General features: G+C 45.8%; 1 protein-coding gene across 1 annotated transcript in view; it reads right to left on the bottom strand.

Annotated features, from left to right (window-relative positions):
- Positions 1-26,580, bottom strand: part of LOC136633012 (deubiquitinase DESI2-like) — a 103,008-nt gene that overhangs the window by 30,748 nt on the left and 45,680 nt on the right. The window contains exon 2 of the mRNA XM_066608402.1: positions 3,024-3,096. Within this exon, the coding sequence (XP_066464499.1) occupies positions 3,024-3,096 (73 nt within the window). The remainder of the gene's footprint in view (positions 1-3,023; positions 3,097-26,580) is intronic.

Genomic DNA, 26,580 nt, shown 5'->3' with positions numbered 1-26,580 from the left:
CATGTCCCCAGTATAATCTCTCTGCTCCTGGCTACACATGGCAGCCAGGAGCAGAGGGATTTTGAATTTTCCGGGGCTCGAGCCCCTTTGTGCACACGCCCGATGTCAATCATCGGGCGCGCATGCGCAGAAGGGGATTTCGGGTCCCAGGGCATCGAGATGTCGGGGAGGACTTAGGTGAGTATTTTCACTTCCCCTCATGGATCGGATCCATGAGGGGAGGTGAAACTGACACTTTTTAAAAACTTTTTCAACTTTTTCGCCAGATCGCGGTACCGGGGACCGCCCATTGCGGTCCCCGCTGACATCTCCTGCCTCCCGGCTACCTACAGGAGCCAGGAGATTTTAAATCTCCCGCGGCTTCGGGCCTTCTGCGCATGCGGCTGACGTAATGCCGCCTGGCGCGCATGCGCAGAAGACCGGCTTTGGGGCCCGGCGCATCGGGAGAGCGGGGAGCAGTGCGGCGGACCCAGGTGAGTAATTTCAGATGCCCTGATGGATCCGATCCATCAGGGCAGCTGAATCTTTAACTTTTTTTGCACTTTTTAAAACTTTAATGCGATCGGCGCTATCGATTGCGGGGGGGGGGGGGGTCCCCGCAGCCCGGGATGACAGCTTCATGCTGTCGGCTACCTGCGGGCACAGACAGCATGGAGCTGTCACGTCCAGAGCCTGAGGGGCTTTATTCTCTGCAGGACACATGTTTTTACGTTTTTTAAATCCCACTTTGGGAGGACGTAAAAACACTATGGGCTGGTCGTTAAGGGGTTAAAGATGACTGGACCATTGTATAGAACAAGCTCTGATACTTCTTATGTCATCCCTATTTCTTCATAGATTGTAAGCTCTTGTGAGCAGGGCCCTCACTCCCCAAATTGACTATTAGTTTAATACTGTATTAGGGCTAATGTTCATAGACGTATGCATAAAACGCTGCTGTTCTCCTGATCCGTTTTACAAATATGCAGCCCTTTCGCTCTGTCGGGAGAAAGCTGGCAGAGACTGCTTATGGGCTGAGTATGCATTGTGAATGCTCAAGAATCTGGCGTCACGGACATATTCCCCGCTTTGTGATGCATATAATGCTGCCCCTTCGCAATGCCTGTGTACAGGCAGCATATCATACGCAGCCCATAGAAGGACTCCGTATCATACGCAGAGAAATATAGCATGCTGTAATTTATTTCTCTTGCGTTTGGATACGTACACACTGGTGTGCATGGAAAAATGAAAGTCCATTGACTTTGGTGAAAAAAACACTGCTGGACATGAGGCCTTTAATATGTATTTTATGTTCTCTGACTTGTAAAGTCCTATGGAATATGTTGGTTCTATGTAAAGATTATCATTGTAATATGTTGTCACATCACATTATATAGAAAGGCATGACTTAGGCCACTTGCGCATGGCTGGATTTGCATTGCGGAATCTGGAGCGGCCATCCGCCTCCGGATTTTGCAGCAAATACCCTCCATAGCCTGCTATGGAGAAGCGTTTTTTCCTGCCCATGAACGGAAATCTATTGTGTTTTCCACTTGTGGGGGGGAGAAAAAAAATCGCAGCATGCGCTATTTGAAGATGGAATCAGTGTGGACGACTTCCATTGAAGTCAAAGACGACAAAGGGGCATGTTAGGACCGGCGGCTTTCGGGGTGTCTGTGCGCGGTCCTATCACCCGGGCTGCGGAGGTGCGGTGCAGGGAAGCCCCGGTCTTTGTGACCTCCCCTGGCCGCTGTAATCCTGGACGCCAGCTCCAGGCGCGCGCTCCCGTGCTCAAGGAGCTGGAGCCTAGGTTGCTCGGAATGCGGCGGGTACTGTCCTGTGCTGCATCGTCGTTGCCATGACACCTGGGCGTGCTTGCACTGTCTCTGCCTATCTTTAGCATGCGCCGGGGGCTACTTCTCCCAGCATCCTGTGATTGGGTCCTGCTGCTGTCAGGCTCCCCATGCCAATCAGCTGCTGGGGCGGGAGTTCTGACTGCATTTAAACTGCTCAGTTTCCTTCTGACCTTGCTAGTGTATGTTTGGTCTCCAGCTACACCCTCCTTACCTTAAATTGATGCCCTGTTTTGACTCGCTTGTTTTGGACCGGACTTGGACTTCACCTGACCCCTTGTACCGCGTTCTCTCCTGTTACTGACCTGGATTGCCTGACCTGCTTTTGTGTTTGTTTGTTTTCCTGTATTTGTCTGTGAGTCTGACTCCTGCCCCGCATCCCTAGTGAGCCTAGGGACAGTCGCCCAGTTGTCACCCTAGGGCCTAGGCTAGGGGGGCAAAAAGGTAGGGAGAGGGGTTGCAGGTAGGACTAGGGACTTCCACCTGCCCGGACTCCATTCTTGACAGGGCACATTTATGAAAGCTTTTACACCACTTTCTGGCATTAAAAAAAAGTTATGAATTTTTGCTTTAATGGGTATTTACTATTTACGCAAATATTTGTAACTTTTTAGCTTTCTGTGCCAGCTTTCTTGAAGGACGTGGCCCTTACCAATTTACCAGAAATGTACACCAGGTCAGATCTGGCATATATTTTTGAGAAGGCGCACAAAGCTGCCAGGATGTGCTGAATATTTGGAGAGGCTTGGGTTTCTTTATGTATTAGGTGCATCAGCAGAAAATCATATTAAGCCCGGCCTTGCAAATGCTAGGCTTAGTACATTTCCCCCTATATGTTAAGATGCTGGAGCACATTTATGAAAACTCTCGGAAAGGAAAAGCTCCCCCACACTGTTCTTCATTGCCTTGTCATATTGCAGGCTTGAAAAGAAGCACATCAATGTGGTTGATAATTCTACCCTAGTTTAAATGAATGAGTCCCAGAAGTTTACCTGTAATGTAAAGAGACTGGGTTGGGATTTGAGCAAGAACGGAATGAACAACATTAATTTGCAGTTGGCACTGAAATATTGAACTAATAATCTTCTTTATTTCCATTGTACAAGTGTGAGATAGTTTTACAAAAGACAGAATAAATGAAAAAATGATAATAAAAGGCAGCGATCAACAAGCAAATCTTCATCTTACCTCTCCCATAGATTTCTATTCCTGAATGAAATACTCCAATGCCCAGTGTTGAGGTGTATTCATTGATCCAGTACTGCAATAAAAAATGGAATATACTTATTGATTAGTTGATTTACTGTTGAGCTGAACTCTTCACATTAACATGAAATAGTCATGTTTTCAAACATTATCTATCTCTATAACATCATCTATTGCTCAATGATATGTATAGAGTGAGAAAACAGATGAATATTTGTGTCATATAGGGAATTTGTCATGTCCTATTAACATAATAAACTAAACTATGGTTGTACCACAGTAGGACAGGTCCCGAGGAGTCTGGGGTGAACTTTTTAGACTTATCGGGCTCTCCATTTCCACGCTATCACTCCTGGAAGTCAGCCCTCCATCGATGAGCTTGACACTTTTTTTTTCTTCCAGATAGTGTGTGCGAACTCCCATAGAGAACACTGACTGAAAAAGAGTCATAGATGGAGTGTCGACTTCCAGGGGTAACAGAGCAGGAATGGGGAGTCCGCTAAGCATACAAAGTACACTCCCAGACTGCTCGGAACCGGTCCTATAAGCACCATAACTTAGTTTTTGGCACTTATAGGAAATGACAAAGTCCCTTTAAGGTCAGTACTTTGAGGATAATGTAAGAGGCTAAATATTTTACCGAGCGCCACCATCGCCACTGGTCAGGTGATGCGGAAGTAGCATTTTGATTGGGTAATGCTGCAGATTTTGATGCTGAATTTTCTGTGGAAAATCCACAGCATTTCCACTCCGTGTGAAGTACCTTATGGGTAGTTTTATATGGGATAACTGATTTACATGGGACGACTGTCGGGCACTTAATCACCCGACAGTGGTCTCAACGATCATTGCTTTTACACAGGAGCAATAATAGCTTACTGAATGGAGGTGGAGGGTGCCAGAAGTCTCTTTCGGTAGCCTGCCTCAATTCATAGTAGACAGGCTGTTATTCATATATAGTTGCTTGGTTTTTAGGTGAGCTGAAAACCAAGTGACTGACAAGTGAGTTATTCTCACTCACTTGCCCTGTCGAATTCTGTGTTTACACCGGCCAACAGTTGCCTGTCATCTCTCTTTTAAACGATTATTCTGGTAATTGTCGGCCCGTGTAAAAGTGCTATTACAGTGAGTCACCATTACTTACCAGGTTCCAAGTATTCCTGTAGTTGGGAACCAGTAGGTTGACCTTGTGTGAAGCGTTATGTTGTTTATCTATTTCCAATCAGGGTGCCACCCTGGACTGAGATAGGACCTTGTCAGGGGTACTACGATATTCCAATAGCCCATTACATTTTTTTTGAGGAACAAAGAAAAAATTATTTGTATCTAGTAGACACACCTTATTCTAGGCACACCTGCTATATTTACCACCCTTGACCAGAGATGAGTGGGAGAGTGTGGCCATTACTCACTCATTCTGGATGTGATCACTAGGAGACTTGTTATTTGTATAGTGCTAGCTTATTCTGCAGTACTTTCAGGTAATTTATTACTCATTTTTCAGGATGGAAGGCTGAGTCAACCTTGAGCCGGCTACCTAAACCATGCAGGGATTGAACCTGCAACCTTCAGGTCTGCATTCTGCTGCCTTAACACTCTGCACCACACGAGGCCCCTACACTGCATGTGATTATATTTACTATAGTGAGGGTCTGATTAATTTAAGGTCCTGGAGTCAGAATTTATTTTGGGGTCTGATTTTGGGGTCTTAAATAATTTTGCTATGTCTTCATATTGCTTGTTGTAAGCGTTTTTTTTTTTTTTTCTTAAAAAAATTACTTAATAAGGTCGGCCCCTGACATGGCAGATTTGCTTCAAATTTGTGATGTGAATTCTGTACCTCAGATCTACAGCAATTTACAGTACAATACAAGTGGATGGTGTTTATGAACCCCATCAGCAGGAAAAATAGAATTTCTTCTGAAAAATAATGCTATGGATTTTCTAATCACAGAATGCTCATTCTGTTGCGGAAATCCATGGCATGATCCCCAACAAATTCAACATGCAATCCATGCAGATTTTGCAGCAGGCTAATGCTGGATTTAACCCTTTCCAATTCACTGTCTGACGTGTAAAGACATTCTGATTGAAGGCTGTACAGCTCTGATGTCAGAAGACATCCAGCAGGGTATTCTTACTGCAGATTATTGGCCACTCTGTTGTCTGGGGCCCCTCCAGCATGTCCCATACCCCAGTACTGGCTCTAGGCAGCAGATGGCACCATTGTAAAATGGCAGAAAGAGAAAGCCCCCTAGGAAACCCTAAATCCAAAATTGGATTGAAAAGGGTTAAAACAATTTGATGTTGAAAATTTCCCGTTGTGTCTTTACCTGGTTGAAATTGGTAGAGGTTCCATGAGAAATTTTTTTACCAGCGGTTCCCCAGTACTAAAAAGGTTGGGAGCCACTGATCTAGCCACCTGAGTGAAATCTTCTGTTTTTCTATTACTATTGATTCATTCTGCAACCTCCCATCCAGCAATTTTATTTGTTCCGGCAACTAATGAAATCACATTGAACTAAGATGTTTTTCAACAAGATCCTTTCTCAATAATGCAGGAATAATGAAAATGTAATTTACACAAGCGGGCTACCAAGGGGTTGTATAATTTTCACTTCCAGTTCTCCGTGGTTTTTTAATACAGAAACCAATTATAAGAGGATTACAAAACTGCACATCTCCTCTTTATGCTGTACATAAATTTTAGATTTGTACAGTAGGTGTTTTGTTTTTTTTCAACCATCGAAAAATATACCAGGATTGAACTGTATATACATCTTCTGAACTAAGCTTATGAAATCTTATTAATAAACAGAGCTAGGGATCCTTCAATATCCTGGCGAGGTTGAGCAAAGATGCAATAAAACATTAAAATTAACATACAGAGGTCTTTCTTTAGCGTGACTCTTAACTGGATGTGATATCATGGTGAGCTGGGCTATCCGGCTGGATTATTTACACTTTGAATTACTTTACAATGGGCTTTGTTGTATTAATAGAACAATAACTTTTTAATGTGTTAAGATAATTTTCTGTGCCATGATATCACAAGGTGAATTGTATCGCATCTGTAAAGGTTAAAACCAGGATTGCAGAGTATGTGAACAGAAGTGGGCATAGCAGAGATGCAATTAAATCTCATACAAATTGAAAATGATGGGATTGCCCTAGACAGATCTATCTTAATATATAAAAAAAATCATTACCACTCCTGCACATTGTGCAACACAATGCCTTTTTATGTATCCAGGTTCTTTAAGCCCTGCTGATCAGCAGTAAACTCTGCTGCAACAGCTGGTGTAGGGGAGATGTAGTATTATATAGTGCCTGTTCAATGCAATACAATTAAGTCCTTCAAAGCAGGAGTTACTTTGCCAGCTGTGTCGCATGATCGGGACTTCACACTAGCACACGCTCATTGTCATTTCAGCACTGGCTGCTGATGGGACCACTTCTCTGCTGGTGTGTGGATAGATTGGTTGGCTGAGAGGTGTGTATCCCAGCTGACCAATCAGTGTTAGTTTGTAAACATTTACTCTGGCTCCTCCTCAAAGAGGACACCAGTTATACTCTCAGTCTGAAGGTGTGTCTGATCTAGTTTCAGGCTTAGAGTCCTGTCTAATATCTCAGTTCAGATAAGTCTGGTGATATTTTTTTAGCTGGGGTGTTGTTACTTCTTACTGTATCTCCTGGATATTTGTAGTTCTTATATTTGCATAACATCTGTTGCCATATTACCTGTTGCCATCTATGTGGAGCCAGGATCACCCCAGCTTCCTGATGTAGGGTCGCCCCCATCTGGGAGAGCACTCTGCTTTTAGGTAGGGTTTTCTTCTATCAGTAGGTTAGTGTCAGTCTCATACTTCTTTGTGTTAACCACATTTGTGTGTATATCTGTTCTTAACGGACATAGAGTTACGCACATAATAGTAAGATCCCTAATGGTTCCAAATAGGACAATATGCCACAATGCTTTGTCTAGGATATTGATATACACAGCTAGGAAAGGTCAGTAATGGTTGTTACTCAAGTGGACATACCTCAGTGATGGGCCCCTGGGATGCATAAGAACAAGACTATGATGGACCATCATAGTGATATTTCGATAACAGATATAGATGTTGTAATTTTTGGAGCAAACAGCACAGCCAGTATTATCTACTGGTCTAATGTGTTCCCAGATCATTTGTATGTAATCTGTCAATTATGTCTTCCCAGTGCTTTAAAGGGGTTATATGACTTTTTGAAAACCACAAAAATAGCTTATATTAGTTAAAAATAACAAATAGGTACAAAGTAAACTTTCAAATATTTTGCCACTCTTGAATTAACACCACTGCTATTAACAGTGATTGGCTACAGTTGGCAGGCGCTAAGTAGAATATGTCTTCTCTATTTCCAAGTCTTGGAAATTGGACTTTTACTATTTTGGAAATGAAGGCATACTTTAGCGATATGCCATGAGTTCCTATAGTGGAAAACTACTTTAGGGCTTAGTCACACGGGCGCATCGGCGCCCGTGTTACTGCAGGTAGAAGACGGCCGCGCTTCAGGACGGACGTCTCTGCAGCGCCGGAAGAATGAATATGTGACCTGCTTCATTGCCGGTCATGTGTTCTTTCTTCAGCTCTGCGGGGAGTCGTCCTTCCTGAAGTGTGGACGTCTTCTTCCTGCAATAAGGACTCAGTCCCACGGGCCCGTGCACGAGTGCCGATGCGCCCGTGTGACTAAGCCCTTAGGCTCTAGAGTAGCTTACATAACCAACTTATTCATAGACATGGGTTCTGGTTCTGGAGCATTTGTTGGGTTCTGTATAAAAAATTACTTTAAGCAATAGACTTATACAAGATGGATGATTCTCCTTTTTGACACGCTGGTTTGTCCCAGATAGATGTGTATGCTGATTCTGTGGAATGGGGAACAATGACTCACTGCCAGACACCGCTGGTCAAGAAATATCTAATACTTACTTCAATCAGTGGCCTAAGGTCTTAGTAATATAGCAACATGGTTTGTAATGCTGCCTTTACACGGAACAATATCGTTCAAAAAAATAGTTCGAACAAGTGAAACTGAATGATAATCATTCAGATGAAACATGAGCCAATGACGAATGATAATCATGCACTTCTCGTTCGTCGTGCAGTTTCAGCCGGCATAAAAATCATTGCCGGCTCATTCACTTCTCATGCCGTTTAAACACTGATCATTCAGTGCTTCACATAGGAGTGTGAAACAATTAGTGCATGAGAACAGCATGATTGTCAACGAGAATCGTGCAGTCTAAAAAGGCTGCCCAAGCAGGGATGAAGTGATGATGACATCACCAACTTGTTCGCTCAGGCAAACAAGAATCGTGAGAATCCCGGCCTGTGTAAAAGGGGCATAACGCTGGACAAAGGCATGCATCTATCTAGTTCAGCCCATTATCTTAAAATGTTGATTCAGAGGAAGGCAAAAAAAATCCCATGAGGTAGAAGCCAATTATTCTCATTTTATAAAGAAAAAAAAATTCCTCCCCAACTCCAAATTTGGGAATCGGAATAAATCCCTGGCTTAACAGTTTGTTGTTTCTTTGTTTTTGCATATTTGTTCCTGAGTGTTGATGTGAGCTATGTACCAATGTGAAAACTTGATATGAAATTCCACCACTCTGTTGCAGTATCCCAGGTTCAAATAAAGGTGGCTATTAGTTTTGTTCTGTACTAGTATGCTCTCCTGTAATAGGTAGCAGTACCATACATTGTTAGGCTTTTGGCTAAATTTTGGCTAGCCATGGATTATTTTGCATAAGTAAAATACTGACTTGTAACATAAAAGCCAACATAACATAAATCATTGTTCTGTTTCTTTGCATGTACTACAGAGACTCAATAAGGCAGCACAATATGACCCGATAACACATCACCATGGCACGCCAAGCTTTATGGTCTGGTGCTCAACTATATGCCTATATTCACTGCTCCTGCTTTGCATTTCTGAAACATTGATAAATGACTTTCCGCCAGCTATCTCTGTGTGATATTTCTTTTAGCTTGGGCGACTTTTTAATTTTACTGCTGGTATCTGAAGCGTAGCCGCTGTGCCAGGCCACATATGAGATCGAGCATACAAATGACAAATTTACAGAGATAGTGGATCTGTCTATGTGATTAACCGGCAAAATGAGACTAGCACCATGACTTCTCTTTGCCCACATTACCCATTTTTATCTTGGGGAACCACTGAGACCAAAGTTTAAGAAACAATAATAGGTCACAATCACCGACATTGAAAAGTAGATCAAAGACTGAGTTGATGAGTTAAAGGGGAAATCACACCCTGTAATGCAAGTGGGTACAACAAGTTCTAATAAGCATTTTGTGGAGCAGAGTGATATGTAAGTGATATCTTAAACTCTGATGTGATTTCTTTGCCATTTCTGATTGGTTTTATTATGGAGGCTCTGGATATATTAGTCTCTCAGAATTAATGGACTAATGCTAACGTGTACATAGGATACAAACATTATATGAAAAGATTCATAAGAAGATTGTTAGGGATTTGATGTGGATCCACTACGTTGCCCAGCCAGTAGATGGAACAGATCGGCAGGGCAGACAGACGACTTTGGAAACTCGGATGCTCACCGCTGGAAGGCGTGAATTGGAATGCAAGGTGACCAGGGGATCTAGCCCTATGCTGGAAGCAGGAGATGGAAAGTTCCTGTCTATCAACAGCAGAAAATTGGCCCTGACAAGGGCGGCCCTGCGCTGGAACCTAGGTACTGATTAACCCTGTTAGGACTGATCACCAAGAAATTGGATAACACCACACCGTCTGCAGAACCAAGAAATGGGCAAGTTCAGGACCAGGCTGGAAGTACTTGAGCAAACTGAAGACCAAGCATAAACAGCAAATACAGGACCAAACAAGAGCAGATGACCAACAATCTGCAGCTGGGTGGAAGAGGCAGAACCAATTTAACCATGACAGTGCTGGAAAAAAGGCAATTACAGAATCAGAGCACGACGCCCACATCTGCCAGACCTAACAAAGATGCTTTTAATTGTCTTATATCTAGTATGTAAACTCTGTCAGAAGAACATAAGTAAAGCTGAAGAGCTTCAATCAACTTTACCCAATTAGCCTTTCTCTATTAGTCAAGTCAAGGCATGCATATCCAGAAAAAAACCATTTAATGACTGTTAATGCAAATTAAGAAGTGTTAATAGCACATCTACTAGATTAAAAATCAGGATGAGAGGATATGTTAAGCAGTGAGAACATTTTTAGAGGTGGAACGAAAAGGTTTGTTACTATGGAAATGAGAAATTATTCCTAAATGACCACTTATAACACAGGTGTGCCTTTTAGGTTGCAGGACGACCTGTGAATCTTTCTGGAGTATTGAATCGTGTTACAGTTTTCTTAACCATTTTATTGCGCTTTGTATGAGATATTTTAAGGCTTGACAACTATTTTGTAGTTTATATGGATATAAACTACATAAAGAGCTCAGTAAATTGTATGCAGATCCTGTATCCCGTTGTATGCATCGCAGCCCCTACTCTCTGCTGGCAGAGGTCACTTACGGGCTGTGATTCAAAGACTGCGTATGATATGCAGTGAAATAGAGCATGCTGTGATTTATTTCTTATCATATGTAGTGTCCACTTGCAGTCCACACGCAGGTGTGAATGGAAGAATGAAAGTCCATTGACTTTAATTGCCTTCTGTTCACCACGTGTTATGCACAGAAAATATGCGTGTGTAATGCGCGGTGACAATACGCCCGTGTGAATGAGCCCTGAGGCTGTGTTTACACCGGGTCTATCCAGATTCCATTAAGGTTTATGACATCATTTTGACAGACAAGTCATGCAAGATTAAATCACTGATGGGAGAACCAAATGACTGTGTGAATAGACCCTATATACTCTTAACTTGAAAATAAATTTCACATAGGAATGTAACACACTGAATGATTGGTGCACGAGAACTGCAGGATTCTCAGCGAGAATCATGTTGTCTAAAACCGCTGCTCAAGTGCGAATGAGCTGTTGATGATGTTACCCGATTACTTGCTCGGTCAAAAGGGGTGTTAGGATATTCCATGGGACAAGAAAGTTGTGCAGTCCCAAGTTAGCCCTACAAATCTATGCGATGTCTAACCCCTTCCCGCTCCAGGACGTACATTTAAGTCCTGGAGCGTCAGGGTATGTATACAGAGAGGTCGTGGTGTGACCTCTCTGCATACAGCGCCGGCGTCAGCTGTTTACTACAGCTGACACCCGCGGGCAATAACTGCAATCATCCGTTCGGCCGATCGCGGCTATTAACCCTTTAAATGCCACTGTGAATTCTGACAGCGGCATTTAAATCCCCCAAATGATGTTCGAGGGTCCCGTATGGCCCCTCTGCGGTGAGATTGGGGGAAACGTGTGGGTGTTATGGCAGCCAGGGGCCTTCTGAAAGGCCCCAGGGCTGCCAAGGGAGACTGCCTATCAAGCTAACCCCGTGGCCTGTCAGAATGCAGTATGACGTAATGCTGTAGCATTACGTCATACTGCAGGAGCGATCAAAGCATCGCATATTTAATTGTAAAAAAAAAAAAAGTAATAAAAGTTTAAATCACCCCCCTTTTGCCATATCTGTAATTAAAAAATCTAAATCATAAAATAAAAATACATATTTGGTATCACCGCGTCCGTAAAAGTCTGATCTATCAAAGTAGTGCATTATTTACCTCACACGGTAAACGTCGTCCAAAAAAAAAGTAAACAACAACAGAAATGCACTTCTTTCCAGCCACCCTGTCTCCCAGAAAAAACGCAATAAAAAGCGATCAAAAAGTCGTATGTATTCCGAATTAGTACTAACGGAAAATACAGGACATCCCGCAAAAAAATGAGCCCTCGCTGAACTATGTCGACGGAAAAATAAAATAGTTATTGCGCGCACAAGATGACGGCAGAAAATAATTGAAAAAGTTAAATGTCTTAAAAAAAAAAAAAGGATTATAGTAAAAAAACAAACAAAACTATACATGTTTGGTATCGTAGTAATCGTACTGACCCATAGAATAAAGTTATCATGTTTTTGTTGCACTTTGTGCGCCGTAGAAACAAGACGCACTGAAAGATGGCGGAATTTATTTTTTCATTTTACTCCACTTAGAATTTTTTAAAAGTTTTTCAGTACATTATATGGTACATTAAATAGCACCATTGAAAAATACAACTCGTCCCGTTCTGATTTTTTTTAAGGGGGGGAGGAAAAAACGAAAATGGAAAAAAAAGGCCGCATCATTAAGGGGTTAATACTCTTGTATTAAAAAGACAAAAGTACTGTAGAGGTGATGGCTTTCTTTATTGGCTAACCAGAAAAAATACATTTTCTCCAAGGCTCCTTCCTCTGGCAGGTTAACAAATGAAGAGAGAAAAAGTACAGCATTTAAATAATGTTACATCAAGATAAACCAGAGTCACAGAACTTAGGCTTGTCTATAAGATGAAAGAGGAAAAGGTGATGGCTTGCGAAGTCAGAGAAATGGGGAGCTGTGGGGAACCATTCCTCTAGACCAGATCACAGTTTAATGGATCTAAAAGTTTTAATAGTGAAAGGTCCTCTTAAGTGCAACAGAGACAGAAAAAAGATGTAAATTCAAAGTTAGAACCTTCCAGACATTAACACAAGGGCTCAATGTAACACCTGCGATTATGACTTATATGGACACACAAAACCCATCAGTCTGACCTGTGACTTCCCATCTTATACTCAAGCCTTAGTTCTGCAATATTGATCCAGAGGAAGGCAACCCCCCCCCCCCCTCCGAATGAGGTAGAACCCTATTTTCCTTAATTTTGGGGAATAAATTCCTTCACAGCTCCAACCTAGCAATCCAAATAATCCCTGGATCACCGACGCAGCAGAGAAATCAGTGACTATAATATGCAATATAGATGCACTCAAAAAACGTGTCCAGGCCACTCTTGAACTCTTTTATTGAACTTGCCATCACCCAGTCCTCAGGCAAAGAGTTCCATAGTCTCACTTCTCTTACAGTAAAGTACCCCTTTCTATGTCGGTATAAAAACCTTCTTTCCTCTAGATGTAGAGGACGCCCCCTTATTACAGCCACAATCCTTGGGTATAGGTAGAGGATGGGAAAAATGTCTGTATTGTCCACTAATATATTTATACATAGTTATTAGGTCACCCCTCAGACATCTTTTTTCTAAATTAAATAACACCGATTTTCATAACCTCTCTGGGTATTGTAGTCCATCCATTCTATTTATTACTTCCGTCGCCTTTGAACCCACTCAAGCTCTGATATGTCCTTCTTGAGTACCGATGCCCAAAACTGCACACAATATTTTATGTGTGGTCTGACCAGTGACTTGTAAAGAGGAAGAACAATGTTCTCATCATGTGTCCCTAGACCCCTTTTGATTCACCCCGTGCTCCTATTTACATTCACAACATCTGCCTGACACTGGTTGCTCCAGTTAAATTTACAGTTGACTAAAATCTCCAAGTCCTTTTCCATATCAGTTTGTAAACCTCATTTTCCACTTTTCTGCCCAAATCCCCAACTTATCCAGGTCTATTTGGTCTGGGGTGGTATTTATGTTATAAGCTTGGCCCTGATATATTATTCCTGTACTAAGGCTGGCTTCACACCAGCGTGTTTTTCTGCGTGCACACGCACGCACAAAAACACGCTTCTATCCACAACAATGCATTGCCTATGGTGTGTTCACATGTCCACGCTTTACAGGCGTGTGCCTGCAAAGATAGGACATGCGTGCACCATAGGGAATGCATGCATTGTTTTAAATGGAGCCGCGGCTGCTGCCGGCGGCAGCTCCATTGAGAACAATGGTCTGCCATCACTCCTGCATTCTTTTTCAGGAAAAGACTTTACATATAAGCCCTTCCTTGAAAAAGAAAAATTTTAGTGTAAAAAAAAAAAATATATATATATATATTATATACACACACACATATACATATACATACACACATATATACATACACACACTGTCCGCCGCTGCTGTGACCCCCACACGGGGATGAAGAACACATCTGCCGCATGCGGCAGATGTTTCCTTCACCCCCGCTAGTTAAAAGAATTCCCTGCTGCTACATATGCCACATCTGTGACAGATGCAGCAGAGGAATTCTTCAATTCTCTACCGCAGCTGTCACACATGTCAGCTGCGGTAGAGGATTCTGCTGCCGGCAATTGATTTCAGGGAAGGGCTTTAAGTATAAGCCCTTCCCTGAAAAATCAATTAAAAGTGGTTTAACTAGCGGGGATGAAGGAAACATCTGCCGCATATGTTCTTCATCGCGCGGGGGACACAGAAGCGGCGGACAGGTAAGTATATATATATATATATTTATTTTTTTTTGCACTAAAATTTTTCTTTTTCCGGGAAGGGCTTATATGTAAAGCCCTTCCCTGAAAAAGAATGCAGGGGTGCCGGCAGACCACTGTTGTCAATGGAGCCGTTGGCAGCAGCCGTGGCTCCATTGAAAACAATGCACGGACCTGCATTTACGCATGTTTTTGCACGTACATGGGTGCGCACGTATGAACGCAACTATGTACGCACAAAAACACGCTCGTGTGAAGCCACAATAAGGTTGGTTTGTGCTGTATTTATGAGTTTGGTTCTGGGGCTGTATTTATGTTATAAGCTTGGTTCTGATATTACATCTATGTACTAAGGTTGGTTCTTGCTGCATTTATGTACTGAGTTTGGTTTTGGTACTATATTGTTCTTATGAACTTGGTTCCAGTGCCATATGTATTAATTAAACTATTCTGGTGTGGGTATGCTGCTATCTTGCTGTTTTCTACATAAGAAGAATACAGGCAGGCTCCCAATCAGTGTAATAAATGTTATTTTTGACTACTTATGTGGGGGCACCAGAAAAATTCTGCGCAGAGTACCAACTGAATTAAGGCTGGCCTTGCCTCTATTCATTGCAGAATATACGTAACTTGATTAAGCATGGAAGAGAATGTCAAATAATGACACATATTTTGAATACTACAGTAATGTGCTGGAGTCTTCTTTCCCACGTAGTTGTAAACCATACCAGGAAAACAGCTCTATCATGAAATGTCATCTGTGCACAACATTAATAGAACAGTTTCATATATAAATAGTCTCGCTCAGCTCCTTACAAGGTCACTTTTGGCTTATGTTCTTCTTGTCGTAACAGCTTATTATGACAGCTGTTTATTCCAATGAGAAAAGATGAATATTGTGTGCACTCGACGTACGATGACGGGAAGCTTGTAATGTCTGGCCTTTGCCTTACACTAGGGTGTACATAATTACCAGTAGAATATCTTTCACTGAAGTGGGAAGACGGGACGGAAATAAATAATGCAATACAGATTTGATGATGTAATCCACTTGGTGTAAATCAGGTCTGCACAACATACGGCCCGACAGGCCACATGTGGCATGGCAGAGGATTTCTGGCGACCCGTGGACTCCGACATGACTATGATGTCAAGAGGCTAGTCACTAACTTCGTGACATCAGTCATGTTACAGTCAACGGCATAGTCATGTAAGGCTAGGCTCTGATAGCTGCTAGCAGTAAAGACTAAACTTTACCACTAGTGGCAAAGAGCCATCGCGGCTAGTGTGACATGACAATACAGGGTAAAGGACCTTCAGTGCAAGTCAGGGAAGGTCCTGTAAGCCCCGGGAACCGTAGTGTGGTAGAATCTTGGAACCTACAGTATTTTCTGCAGTAAGTGCATTGTGTAAAATGTTTATAGGTGTTTCTACTTGGACTTTTTCTTAGGCACCAAAGTATATATAGTGCAGCAGTGTGCAATAATTAGTTTTCATTAAAAGATTCTGTGTCTAAATGACAGCACAAACTAACTCCATGCTCCTATCAATTCACTAGCAGACAGAGCATCCTGGAGCGCTAGGGAAGCCAGCGCTGTACATGCCATGTCATTTACAATAAACTAATTGCAGACAAGAAGTTTCTCTGTGTTAACTACTAAACTACAACTACTTAAGCAATTACTAAATAAAATATAATTATATGGACCTCCGTGTCCGTTGATATCCTGGGAGACCACGAGCGCTGGGGATATTTTCTTGGCTTCTGGAACGTTTTTATGCAGACAAGAAGTGTAATACGTCCCACCGACTGCATGCAAATGGTAAAATAACCTGCAAAAATCTAATATAAAAAAGCCTACAGGCTTTTTCTTGCACCACACTTTGACCTCTTTGCGTGACCTTTGGTGGATAATTTTGGTGTCATTAGATTTGACTTTGACAGGTCACTCAATGTACCTGTCAGACCAGGTCAAAGTTCCTATGTGGAGGATGTGTGGCTTGGATGGCGGGAGGAGCAGACGCTAGAGAGTGAGCTCTGCCGAAAGAGAGACCTAAGAAGTGACAGGAAAGTGCTAAAATGAAGAAGATGTAGACTTACAGGGATGAAGGGAAAGAAAATGCCAAGGAAGAGGACCATACAGGAAAGACCAAGGCGGATAATGGATTTATTCCTGTCACGGACTGATAGAGCGGAGCCGGAGACACCAGACGCAGACCAGCCAAAGATGCCAGGATGGCCGGCTCGTGGGATTTCCTGTGATGTGAGCAGGGTAAGAGGGCTTTCCTAGTCCCCTGCACAAGAGGAGTGTTGGAGAACAGATAAGAGTGGTGAGGGAGCGACATACCGATGGAGCCCCATTCAAAAAATGGCGCCCAGATTAAGTCACGAGGGAGGACTCAGAGGTTTGCTGATTTTAATTTTCGCCCCTACCAAGTTGTGTCCGCCTAGTGTAAAGTTCTGCAACAAAAGTACAAGGGCTTGCAATAATTAGGAGAGGAGTAATGAGATGACGTCCATCCTATGAGGTAACCTGGGTATCTGTGGCCCGTGTTCCTTTGCCAACTAAAATATTAAAATAAAATGAAACCTACAGTAAGACCGGGATTACACGAATAGGTCAGATTCTGCATGTGGAAATCTGCAGGAGAAGACCTGTGATCCATTGCGGAAACAAATTGCATATGAACTCTTTCTCCCTCTTTCTCTCTCTATCTTTCTCTCTTTATCTTTCTTACGCTCACTCTCTTTCTCCCTATCTTTCTGTCTCTTTTTTTGCTTTCTCTCTCTTTCTTTTTCTCACTATCTTTCTCTCTTTTTCTATCTTTCCCTTTCTTTCTCTCTAGTGTTCTCTTTCTCTCTTTTTCTGTCTTTCTTTCTCTCTCTCTATATTTCTTTCTCTTTGTCTCTTCCCCAGCAAAAAACCTGGCATTTCCAAGTGGTCTGCGAACGATTCTGCCGCTTATACGCAATGGTAATTGCATCCATGTTGGCCATTTACACGGAATCTACATTAAAATAGAGCCTGCTGCGATTTTTCTTCCACATTTGGAATATGCAATTTGTACCCACAGATGAGAAGGAAAATTTGGAAGTACATGCCTTTCAATGCCCACATTTTACCGCGGATCGTCTGCTCGGATGGTGATCGTAGAATCTGCAATTGCCATCGGTTCGTGTGAGACCAGCCTAACTCCATATCTTCTGTCCTTATTATTATTTTTTCATAGTGTTAGCAAAACCATAAAACTGTAACACAAAAAGTCCTATATTCGTATTATTTATTTGACAGTTTAGTGATTTTTCCTGATCTTCGCTGTACAAAATAGTTAGGTAATTTTAAGATGAAATCAAATAAAAATCAGTCTTGTGCTGCATGTTTAGTGGGGAACGTTAATCTAAGACGATTGCACACATGCAGATAATGTGCTTATATGTTGTGTAGCAAAGCTTCTCCAAGGCAACAATGTCAATATTTGAGCATAATGATCTTTGATAACCACAAGTAGGAAGGCGAAGAAGAAAGGAAAATGTAATAATATACACAGGTCAGGAATTGGTTGGCTGTTTGGTATGAGTTCATATGAAGCTTCAGGATTAGGAAAATTGAATTCAAATCCTTATCAAATTATAGCTGTAGAGTATAAAATGGGATTCTCACTGCCGAGAGTTAAGACCTGCTATAATGCTTCAGAGGTTAGACCTTTAGTTATTCAGTAATTTAATACAAAGAATGAAATATAGATTAAATGGGTTGGCCAAGATTAGAAATATGGGTCTGCTTGTTTTTTTTGTTGTTTTTTTTTACCAAAAACCACTCCACAAAAGTCTATTGGCTGTGGGAACACAACCATGATTTTAACCTTAAAGGGTTTGTCCTGTTACTGGACAACATGCCCCCTTTAGTGCTCCCTGTGGTAAAATAAGAAGAGAAGTATTACTTACCTGTTCCCTCCCGCTGCTGGGATCCTGCTCGGCAGCCCTGCTATGGTCTAGTCATTTGTTGTGACAGACGAGGTCACCGGAAGTCATGTGACCACTGCAGTCAATCAGAGGCTGCAGCATCTTATTTTATTCTCTTGGCATCAGCGCTCACATCCTGAGCGTTATGATGCCAGGGGAATGTGATGCTGCTACCTCTGATTGGCTGCAGTTGTCACCTGACTTCTGGTTTTAGTGCCAGGACTACAGTGGGGTTGTAGCGCTGGATGATGGCAGCAAGGAACAGATAAATACTGCTCATTTTCTTAGTTTAGCACAAGGAGCACTAAAGGGGAAATTTTGTCCAGTAATTGGACAACCCCTTTAAAGCTACCCTCCGATTCAGGGCAAAGATTGCCACACCGCTTCTCTGATTACCTGTGCATTTGTATTCATCGGTAGTCTAAGATACTACACCTGCTTTGATTGGCCAGTGCATTAGTATTCATCGGTAGTCTAAGACACTACACCTGCTTTGATTGGCCAGTGCATTAATATTCATCGGTAGTCTAAGACACTACACCTGCTTTGATTGGCCAGTGCATTAGTATTCATCGGTAGTCTAAGACACTACACCTGCTTTGATTGGCCAGTGCATTAGTATTCATCGGTAGTCTAAGACACTACACCTGCTTTGATTGGCCAGTGCATTAGTATTCATCGGTAGTCTAAGACACTACACCTGCTTTGATTGGCCAGTGCATTAGTATTCATCGGTAGTCTAAGACACTACACCTGCTTTGATTGGCCAGTGCATTAGTATTCATCGGTAGTCTAAGACACTACACCTGCTTTGATTCGCCAGTGTATTAATATTCTTCGGCAGTCTAAGACATTACACCTGCTTTGATTGGCCAGTGCTGCTCACATGAGCAGTACTAATCAATTCGATCGGCATGAAGTGTCTTAAAGTACCTTTACATGGGATTACTGTTAGGTGCATAAGTGTCAGGCAGCCCTTCTACAGCCCACCGCATGATTATCGCTATCACTAAGTGATTGGAAGTGGAGCTGGCCAGGATTGTTCCGACTTCTTGCCTCCATTCATAGTAAATAGGAGACACTCAAACATTGAGCAGCTCCTCTTTACATGGGCCAACAGTCACTACTTGGTTGTTAGGTGGGCTAAAAACCAAGTGATTCCAACAGGTGAGCAATTTCTCACTCAGTGCCGAATGTACATCAGGTAATCAGAGGAGCAGTGCTGCCATCTCTATCCAGAACCGGAGGGTCGCATTAATAAAAGCACACTGAGCTCACTTTAAGTCCACATTGTGGCTGTAGAGAAGGGTGAATGCCTGAATCATATCTTGTTTTATTATTACTACAATTATTATCGTAGGAAATGAAACAAAAATACATTTCCTCAGGAAAGACTGATATTTTTAGACATAACAGGAACTGTTTGGTAATCCTGAAAGTTGTTCATTTTAACATTTGTGTCTTTCTATATATCTGGGATAGGTCTTTAACGGGTGTTAACCCCTTAATGACATGGCTTATTTTGGGCTTAAGGACGCAAGGATTTTTGGCGGATTTTCTTCTCTATTTATCAAAAATCATAATTTTTTTTATTTTTCCGTCGACGCGGCCAAATAAGGGCTTGTTTTTTGCATGGCGAACTGTAGTGTTTATCTGCGTCATTTTGGGGTACATTGACTATATTGTAAAACTTTTTTTTTTTTTATGATAGCAGGGAAAGAAAACGCATCAATTCAGCCATAGATTTTTTTTACAGCGTTAATCATGCAGCATAAATGACACAATCCATTTTTTCTGCGGGTCGGTACGGTTACAGTGATACCAAAATTCTTACTTTTTTTAGGTTTTCCACTTTTCTGCAATAAAAACCTTTTTTTGGAAATTGTTTATTCTAAATCACTGCATTCAAAGTCCTGTAACTTTTTTATTTTTTGATGTTCGGAGCTCTATGAGGGCTTATTTTTTGCGAGACGAGCTGTAGTTTTTATTGGTACCATTTGGGGGTACAGACAGCTTTTTTGATCACTTTTATTGCGTTTTGAGTGAGGCAAACTGCTAAAAATTAGCATTTTGCCTCAGTTTTGTAGCTTTTTTTTTAACGCTTTTTTCCGTGCAATCAAAAGCATGTGCAACTTATTGTACGCATTGTTACGTGTGGGGTTTTAATTTTTTTACCTTTTTTAATGCTAATCTGAGAAAAAGCATTAAAAAGGTTTTTTTTTACATTTTTTTAATGGATTTTTTAAATCTTTTTTTTACAACATTTGTGTCCCTCTGGGGGACTTTCACCACAGCCCTGATGATCGCTGTGATAAGGCATGGCAGGGCTACTGCCCTGCCATGCCTTATCGCTTATACAGCGATCTGAGGCACTGACAACACAGGACGCCAGTGTCTGGCATCCTGTTGCCATGGCGACAGGCCAGCGCTCCCTCTGTGAACTCTTTCCCTGCTGCGATCTACTTAGATCGCGTCAGGGAAGGGGTTAACAGTGGGGTATGCATCTCCGATCTCCGGCTGTGACTGACAGCCGGCTCCCGCTGTGGGATAGCGCGGGATCATATGTGATCCCGCGCTATCCCCAGGACGCAAGTTTACGCCCTGTTGCGGGAAGTACCCCCCTCCCAGGACATAAACTTACGTCCTGGAGCTGGAAGGGGTTAATAAAAGGCAAAAATTTATTGTTGAACATTTACTACTAACAAGTAAAAGTATTCAAAAGTTATCAGCGTATTAAGTGACAGATGTCAGCTTTGAAAAATAAGTCTTAGTCCTTAAGGGGTTAAAAATATTTAAGACTTAAACCACATGTTTGATATCACTGCATGCGTAACCACCAGTATAATACATTGAGCAATGTTTAACCTGCAGGGAGAGAAAAATAAGAGCCAAAATGCTTATTTTATTAATTTTGACGCAAAAACAATTATTAAAAAAAAGTGATCACAAAAGCCGTATGCACCCCAAAATAGTACCAATAAAAATTACAGCTTACATATAGAAGGAACAATAGGAGCTCCATCTTGCAGTTTTGCACAGATAACTGCAGCTACATATTGATCATCGCATCTCAGTTACATTATTCACATTGGATAATTGCAGCTAAAATCCGCATGCCGCGCTGTTCAGTGTGGGGTGCAAATAATTACCGGGTAGTTTTGTGGATAAACTGACGTTTACCTGAAAAACAGCCTTTAAATATGAACAATATAGCAGCTTACCTAGAAAATCGTGCAGCCATTAACTACAACTGAAAACCACGCAGGACTGCAGGTCAGCAAGTTTAGGCGACAAGTGTGAACGCGGCCAGAGGGGGAGAACAAACTGGGTGGAAAAGCAAAGAAAACATCTAAAATAAAATTAAAGTCACATGTAAAACATCTGTGTTTTTAAAAAAAACTAACATGCGTGGTATGATTTCAGTCAATGATGATTATTACTGATCCTATTAAAAAATGAATAAAAACACTGAGGGGCCGGACTATCGAGAGTCTTTAGATATCAACAGAATATAGGTTATCATTCTTTATTACTTTTGTAAGGGGGTGATATGGGCCTTTTATTCAGTGTTTCTGGGACAAGACATAATAGTGATAGACCTCTGAACAGCGCTGGGCAGAAGTGGGCGGGGCCTAGAGTGGGCGGGGCTTAGAGTGGGCAGAGCTTGACATCATAATGCTTGAAGGTCATAAGTGACAGTTGGTGAGTCAGGCGCCATCTTGAAGCTAGATGAGAACTGCTGCTGACATGGACAAGAAGTGAACCTGACTGGGTTGGATTTTGGCAGTAACAGCCAGGAAAGCTAGAAGAGGAGGAATAGTGCCAGAGAGATGAAGAAAGAAAAGGCAACAGCAAGACCTTCAGAGGATACAAGGAAATATATCCAGCAGCCAGAAGAGCCACAACGTAGACATATCCAAGGGCCAAGTGTGCTGTGATTGGGGGACTGAAGGAGCAGCACCATTATGGATATTACCACCAGCCAGAGGGACCACCGTGAAGCGTAAGTGATCAATTCATGGAAAATGTTTACGTAATCAGTCATTTAAACCAGAGTTTGAGGTTGTGGATTTTGTCTTGAAGTTTGGTATTTGTCGCAAATTTCACCCTTTTGGTTGTAAACAGTGAAATCTGCAGCAAGCCGCCATCATGCTACGATTTTAAATATCCTGCACGCAATTTTTCTTCCACACTATGGGGCAGATTTAAGAAACTGCCTACATGATAAACAGGTCTTAGTTGCCCCTAGCAACCAATCACAGCACAGCTTTCATTCTACCAGGACAGAATACAAAACAAAAGCTGCGCTGTGATTGGTTGCCAGGGGCAACAAAAACGTTTCTTTTAGACATACTCATAGATGTAGTTGGGATTTATTAAATCTCATCCATATGGCTTATATTGTAAATGCTGCGAATTCTCCATGTGGAAAGTCTGCACGAAATATCTGTAGCATTTTTGCCCCATGTGAAATGTACCCTAATCAGGAGCGGACTGGGATTAAAAAAAGACAGTCCTGGTGCACAACAATCAACACCCCAAATACAATATGGACTCCCTCGCTCCAAGCCACATTGCAGATATATAATATAATAGACCCTGTGCCGCTGAAATAAGGATTTTTGCTATATGAACGCGCAATAAAAACAAAACAAGTTTTACCATTTTCACAGAAAACTGTATTCATATCGATACATCTGTAACAACACAAATTCAAGCACCACCCAAGCTGCAGCCGTGTAAAGGAGCTCATACTAGCTATACAAAACAAATCACAATGTTAATTATCATCAATGTACTGGTGCACCACGTAGTGCTTATTTAGAGCACAAGATCAGAGGGCCCGCCGCTGGCCGCGCCTGGACCGGATGGATGGCCCCCGCCAGAGGGCCCGCCGCTGGCCGCGCCTGGACCGGATGGATGGCCCCCGCCAGAGGGCCCGCCGCGCCTGGACCGGATGGATGGCCCCCGCCAGAGGGCCCGCCGCGCCTGGAACGGATGGATGGCCCCCGCCAGAGGGCCCGCCGCTGGCCTCGCCTGGAACGGATGGATGGCCCCCGCCAGAGGGCCCGCCGCGCCTGGACCGGATGGATGGCCCCCGCCAGAGGGCCCGCCGCTGGCCGCGCCTGGACCGGATGGATGGCCCCCGCCAGAGGGCCCGCCGCTGGCCGCGCCTGGACCGGATGGATGGCCCCCGCCAGAGGGCCCGCCGCTGGCCGCGCCTGGACCGCATGGATGGCCCCCGCCAGAGGGCCCGCCGCTGGCCGCGCCTGGACCGCATGGATGGCCCCCGCCAGAGGGCCCGCCGCTGGCCGCGCCTGGACCGCATGGATGGCCCCCGCCAGAGGGCCCGCCGCGCCTGGACCGCATGGATGGCCCCCGCCAGAGGGCCCGCCGCGCCTGGACCGCATGGATGGCCCCCGCCAGAGGGCCCGCCGCGCCTGGACCGGATGGATGGCCCCCGCCAGAGGGCCCGACGCTGGCCGCGCCTGGACCGGATGGATGGCCCCCGCCAGAGGGCCCGACGCTGGCCGCGCCTGGACCGGATGGATGGCCCCCGCCAGAGGGCCCGACGCTGGCCGCGCCTGGACCGGATGGATGGCCCCCGCCAGAGGGCCCGACGCTGGCCGCGCCTGGACCGGATGGATGGCCCCCGCCAGAGGGCCCGCCGAGCCTGGACCGGATGGATGGCCCCCGCCAGAGGGCCCGCCGCTGGCCGCGCCTGGACCGGATGGATGGCCCCCGCCAGAGGGCCCGCCGCTGGCCGCGCCTGGACCGGATGGATGGCCCCGCCAGAGGGCCCGCCGCTGGCCGCGCCTGGACCGGATGGATGGCCCCCGCCAGAGGGCCCGCCGCTGGCCGCGCCTGGACCGGATGGATGGCCCCCGCCAGAGGGCCCGCCGCTGGCCGCGCCTGGACCGGATGGATGGCCCCCGCCAGAGGGCCCGCTGCTGGCCGCGCCTGGACCGGATGGATGGCCCCCGCCAGAGGGCCCGCCGCTGGCCGCGCCTGGACCGGATGGATGGCCCCCGCCAGAGGGCCCGCCGCTGGCCGCGCCTGGACCGGATGGATGGCCCCCGCCAGAGGGCCCGCCGCTGGCCGCGCCTGGACCGGATGGATGGCCCCCGCCAGAGGGCCCGCCGCTGGCCGCGCCTGGACCGGATGGATGGCCCCCGCCAGAGGGCCCGCCGCTGGCCGCGCCTGGACCGGATGGATGGCCCCAGCCAGAGGGCCCGCCGCGCCTGGACCGGATGGATGGCCCCCGCCAGAGGGCTGGCCGCGCCTGGACCGGATGGATGGCCCCCGCCAGAGGGCCCGCCGCTGGCCGCGCCTGGACCGGATGGATGGCCCCCGCCAGAGGGCCCGCCGCTGGCCGCGCCTGGACCGGATGGATGGCCCCCGCCAGAGGGCCCGCCGCTGGCCGCGCCTGGACCGGATGGATGGCCCCCGCCAGAGGGCCCGCCGCTGGCCGCGCCTGGACCGGATGGATGGCCCCCGCCAGAGGGCCCGCCGCTGGCCGCGCCTGGACCGGATGGATGGCCCCCGCCAGAGGGCCCGCCGCTGGCCGCGCCTGGACCGGATGGATGGCCCCAGCCAGAGGGCCCGCCGCGCCTGGACCGGATGGATGGCCCCCGCCAGAGGGCCCGCCGCTGGCCGCGCCTGGACCGGATGGATGGCCCCCGCCAGAGGGCCCGACGCTGGCCGCGCCTGGACCGGATGGATGGCCCCCGCCAGAGGGCCCGCCGCTGGCCGCGCCTGGACCGGATGGATGGCCCCCGCCAGAGGGCCCGCCGCTGGCCGCGCCTGGACCGGATGGATGGCCCCAGCCAGAGGGCCCGCCGCGCCTGGACCGGATGGATGGCCCCCGCCAGAGGGCCCGCCGCTGGCCGCGCCTGGACCGGATGGATGGCCCCCGCCAGAGGGCCCGACGCTGGCCGCGCCTGGACCGGATGGATGGCCCCCGCCAGAGGGCCCGCCGCTGGCCGCGCCTGGACCGGATGGATGGCCCCCGCCAGAGGGCCCGCCGCTGGCCGCGCCTGGACCGGATGGATGGCCCCCGCCAGAGGGCCCGCCGCTGGCCGCGCCTGGACCGGATGGATGGCCCCCGCCAGAGGGCCCGCCGCTGGCCGCGCCTGGACCGGATGGATGGCCCCCGCCAGAGGGCCCGCCGCTGGCCGCGCCTGGACCGGATGGATGGCCCCCGCCAGAGGGCCCGCCGCTGGCCGCGCCTGGACCGGATGGATGGCCCCCGCCAGAGGGCCCGCCGCTGGCCGCGCCTGGACCGGATGGATGGCCCCCGCCAGAGGGCCCGACGCTGGCCGCGCCTGGACCGGATGGATGGCCCCCGCCAGAGGGCCCGACGCTGGCCGCGCCTGGACCGGATGGATGGCCCCCGCCAGAGGGCCCGACGCTGGCCGCGCCTGGACCGGATGGATGGCCCCCGCCAGAGGGCCCGCCCTACCCGCGCCTGGACCGGATGGATGGCCCCCGCCAGAGGGCCCGCCCTACCGCACCTGGATGGATGGCCCTCGCCAGGATAGGACTTGCCACAGAGCGGAAAAATATATAAATATGTATATTTAAATAAATAAAATCTTTTTAAAAATGGAGAAAATCGTTCATGTGTATGACCCTAATCAAAAAAAATGGGGTTTATTTTCATGTGAAATTTGTGCACCTTCAACACACAAATCTTGCACAATTTTCCCAGCCGTTTTAAAAAGGCCATACATGGAGGGCAATTTCTCCACAACAAATCTGCAGCATTTTTTTTTAAACCCTGAAAATCATAAATTATGTCTTTTTAGGATGTGAATTTCTGCAGCAGAATTTAACCCCCCAAATACCAAGGTTTAATTCCGCAGCAGATCGGTAAGCAAATGTACAGCCAAATTTATACCATTAGGCTAATTTCACACGACGAGTGTGATATCGGGCCGTGAAATTAGGCCTAATATTGCGCTCTCCCAACATGCTATGTCCCTGCAGTCACCAGGTTATTTTGTATTAAAACCGTTTCACTTTGGGGAAGTAGCGATCCTCCCCCGTGGCTAAAAGTATCGTGAAGGGTTTCCTATTGGTTTCAATGGGAAAACAGTGCATCACACTTGTGTGCAGCTCGCACGCCCTGCAATGCTGTGTGGGCCCCCTTTGAAAACAATGGGTGATGCCATGCGACACATTCCAAGGGAATGCCCAAAGAT

Source organism: Eleutherodactylus coqui, chromosome 6, assembly GCF_035609145.1.
Source record: "Eleutherodactylus coqui strain aEleCoq1 chromosome 6, aEleCoq1.hap1, whole genome shotgun sequence".
In the NCBI taxonomy this organism is placed as follows: domain Eukaryota; kingdom Metazoa; phylum Chordata; class Amphibia; order Anura; family Eleutherodactylidae; genus Eleutherodactylus; species Eleutherodactylus coqui.
The sequence above is the reverse complement of the archived record's forward strand: the minus strand, read 5'-3'. Positions and strand labels throughout refer to the sequence as shown.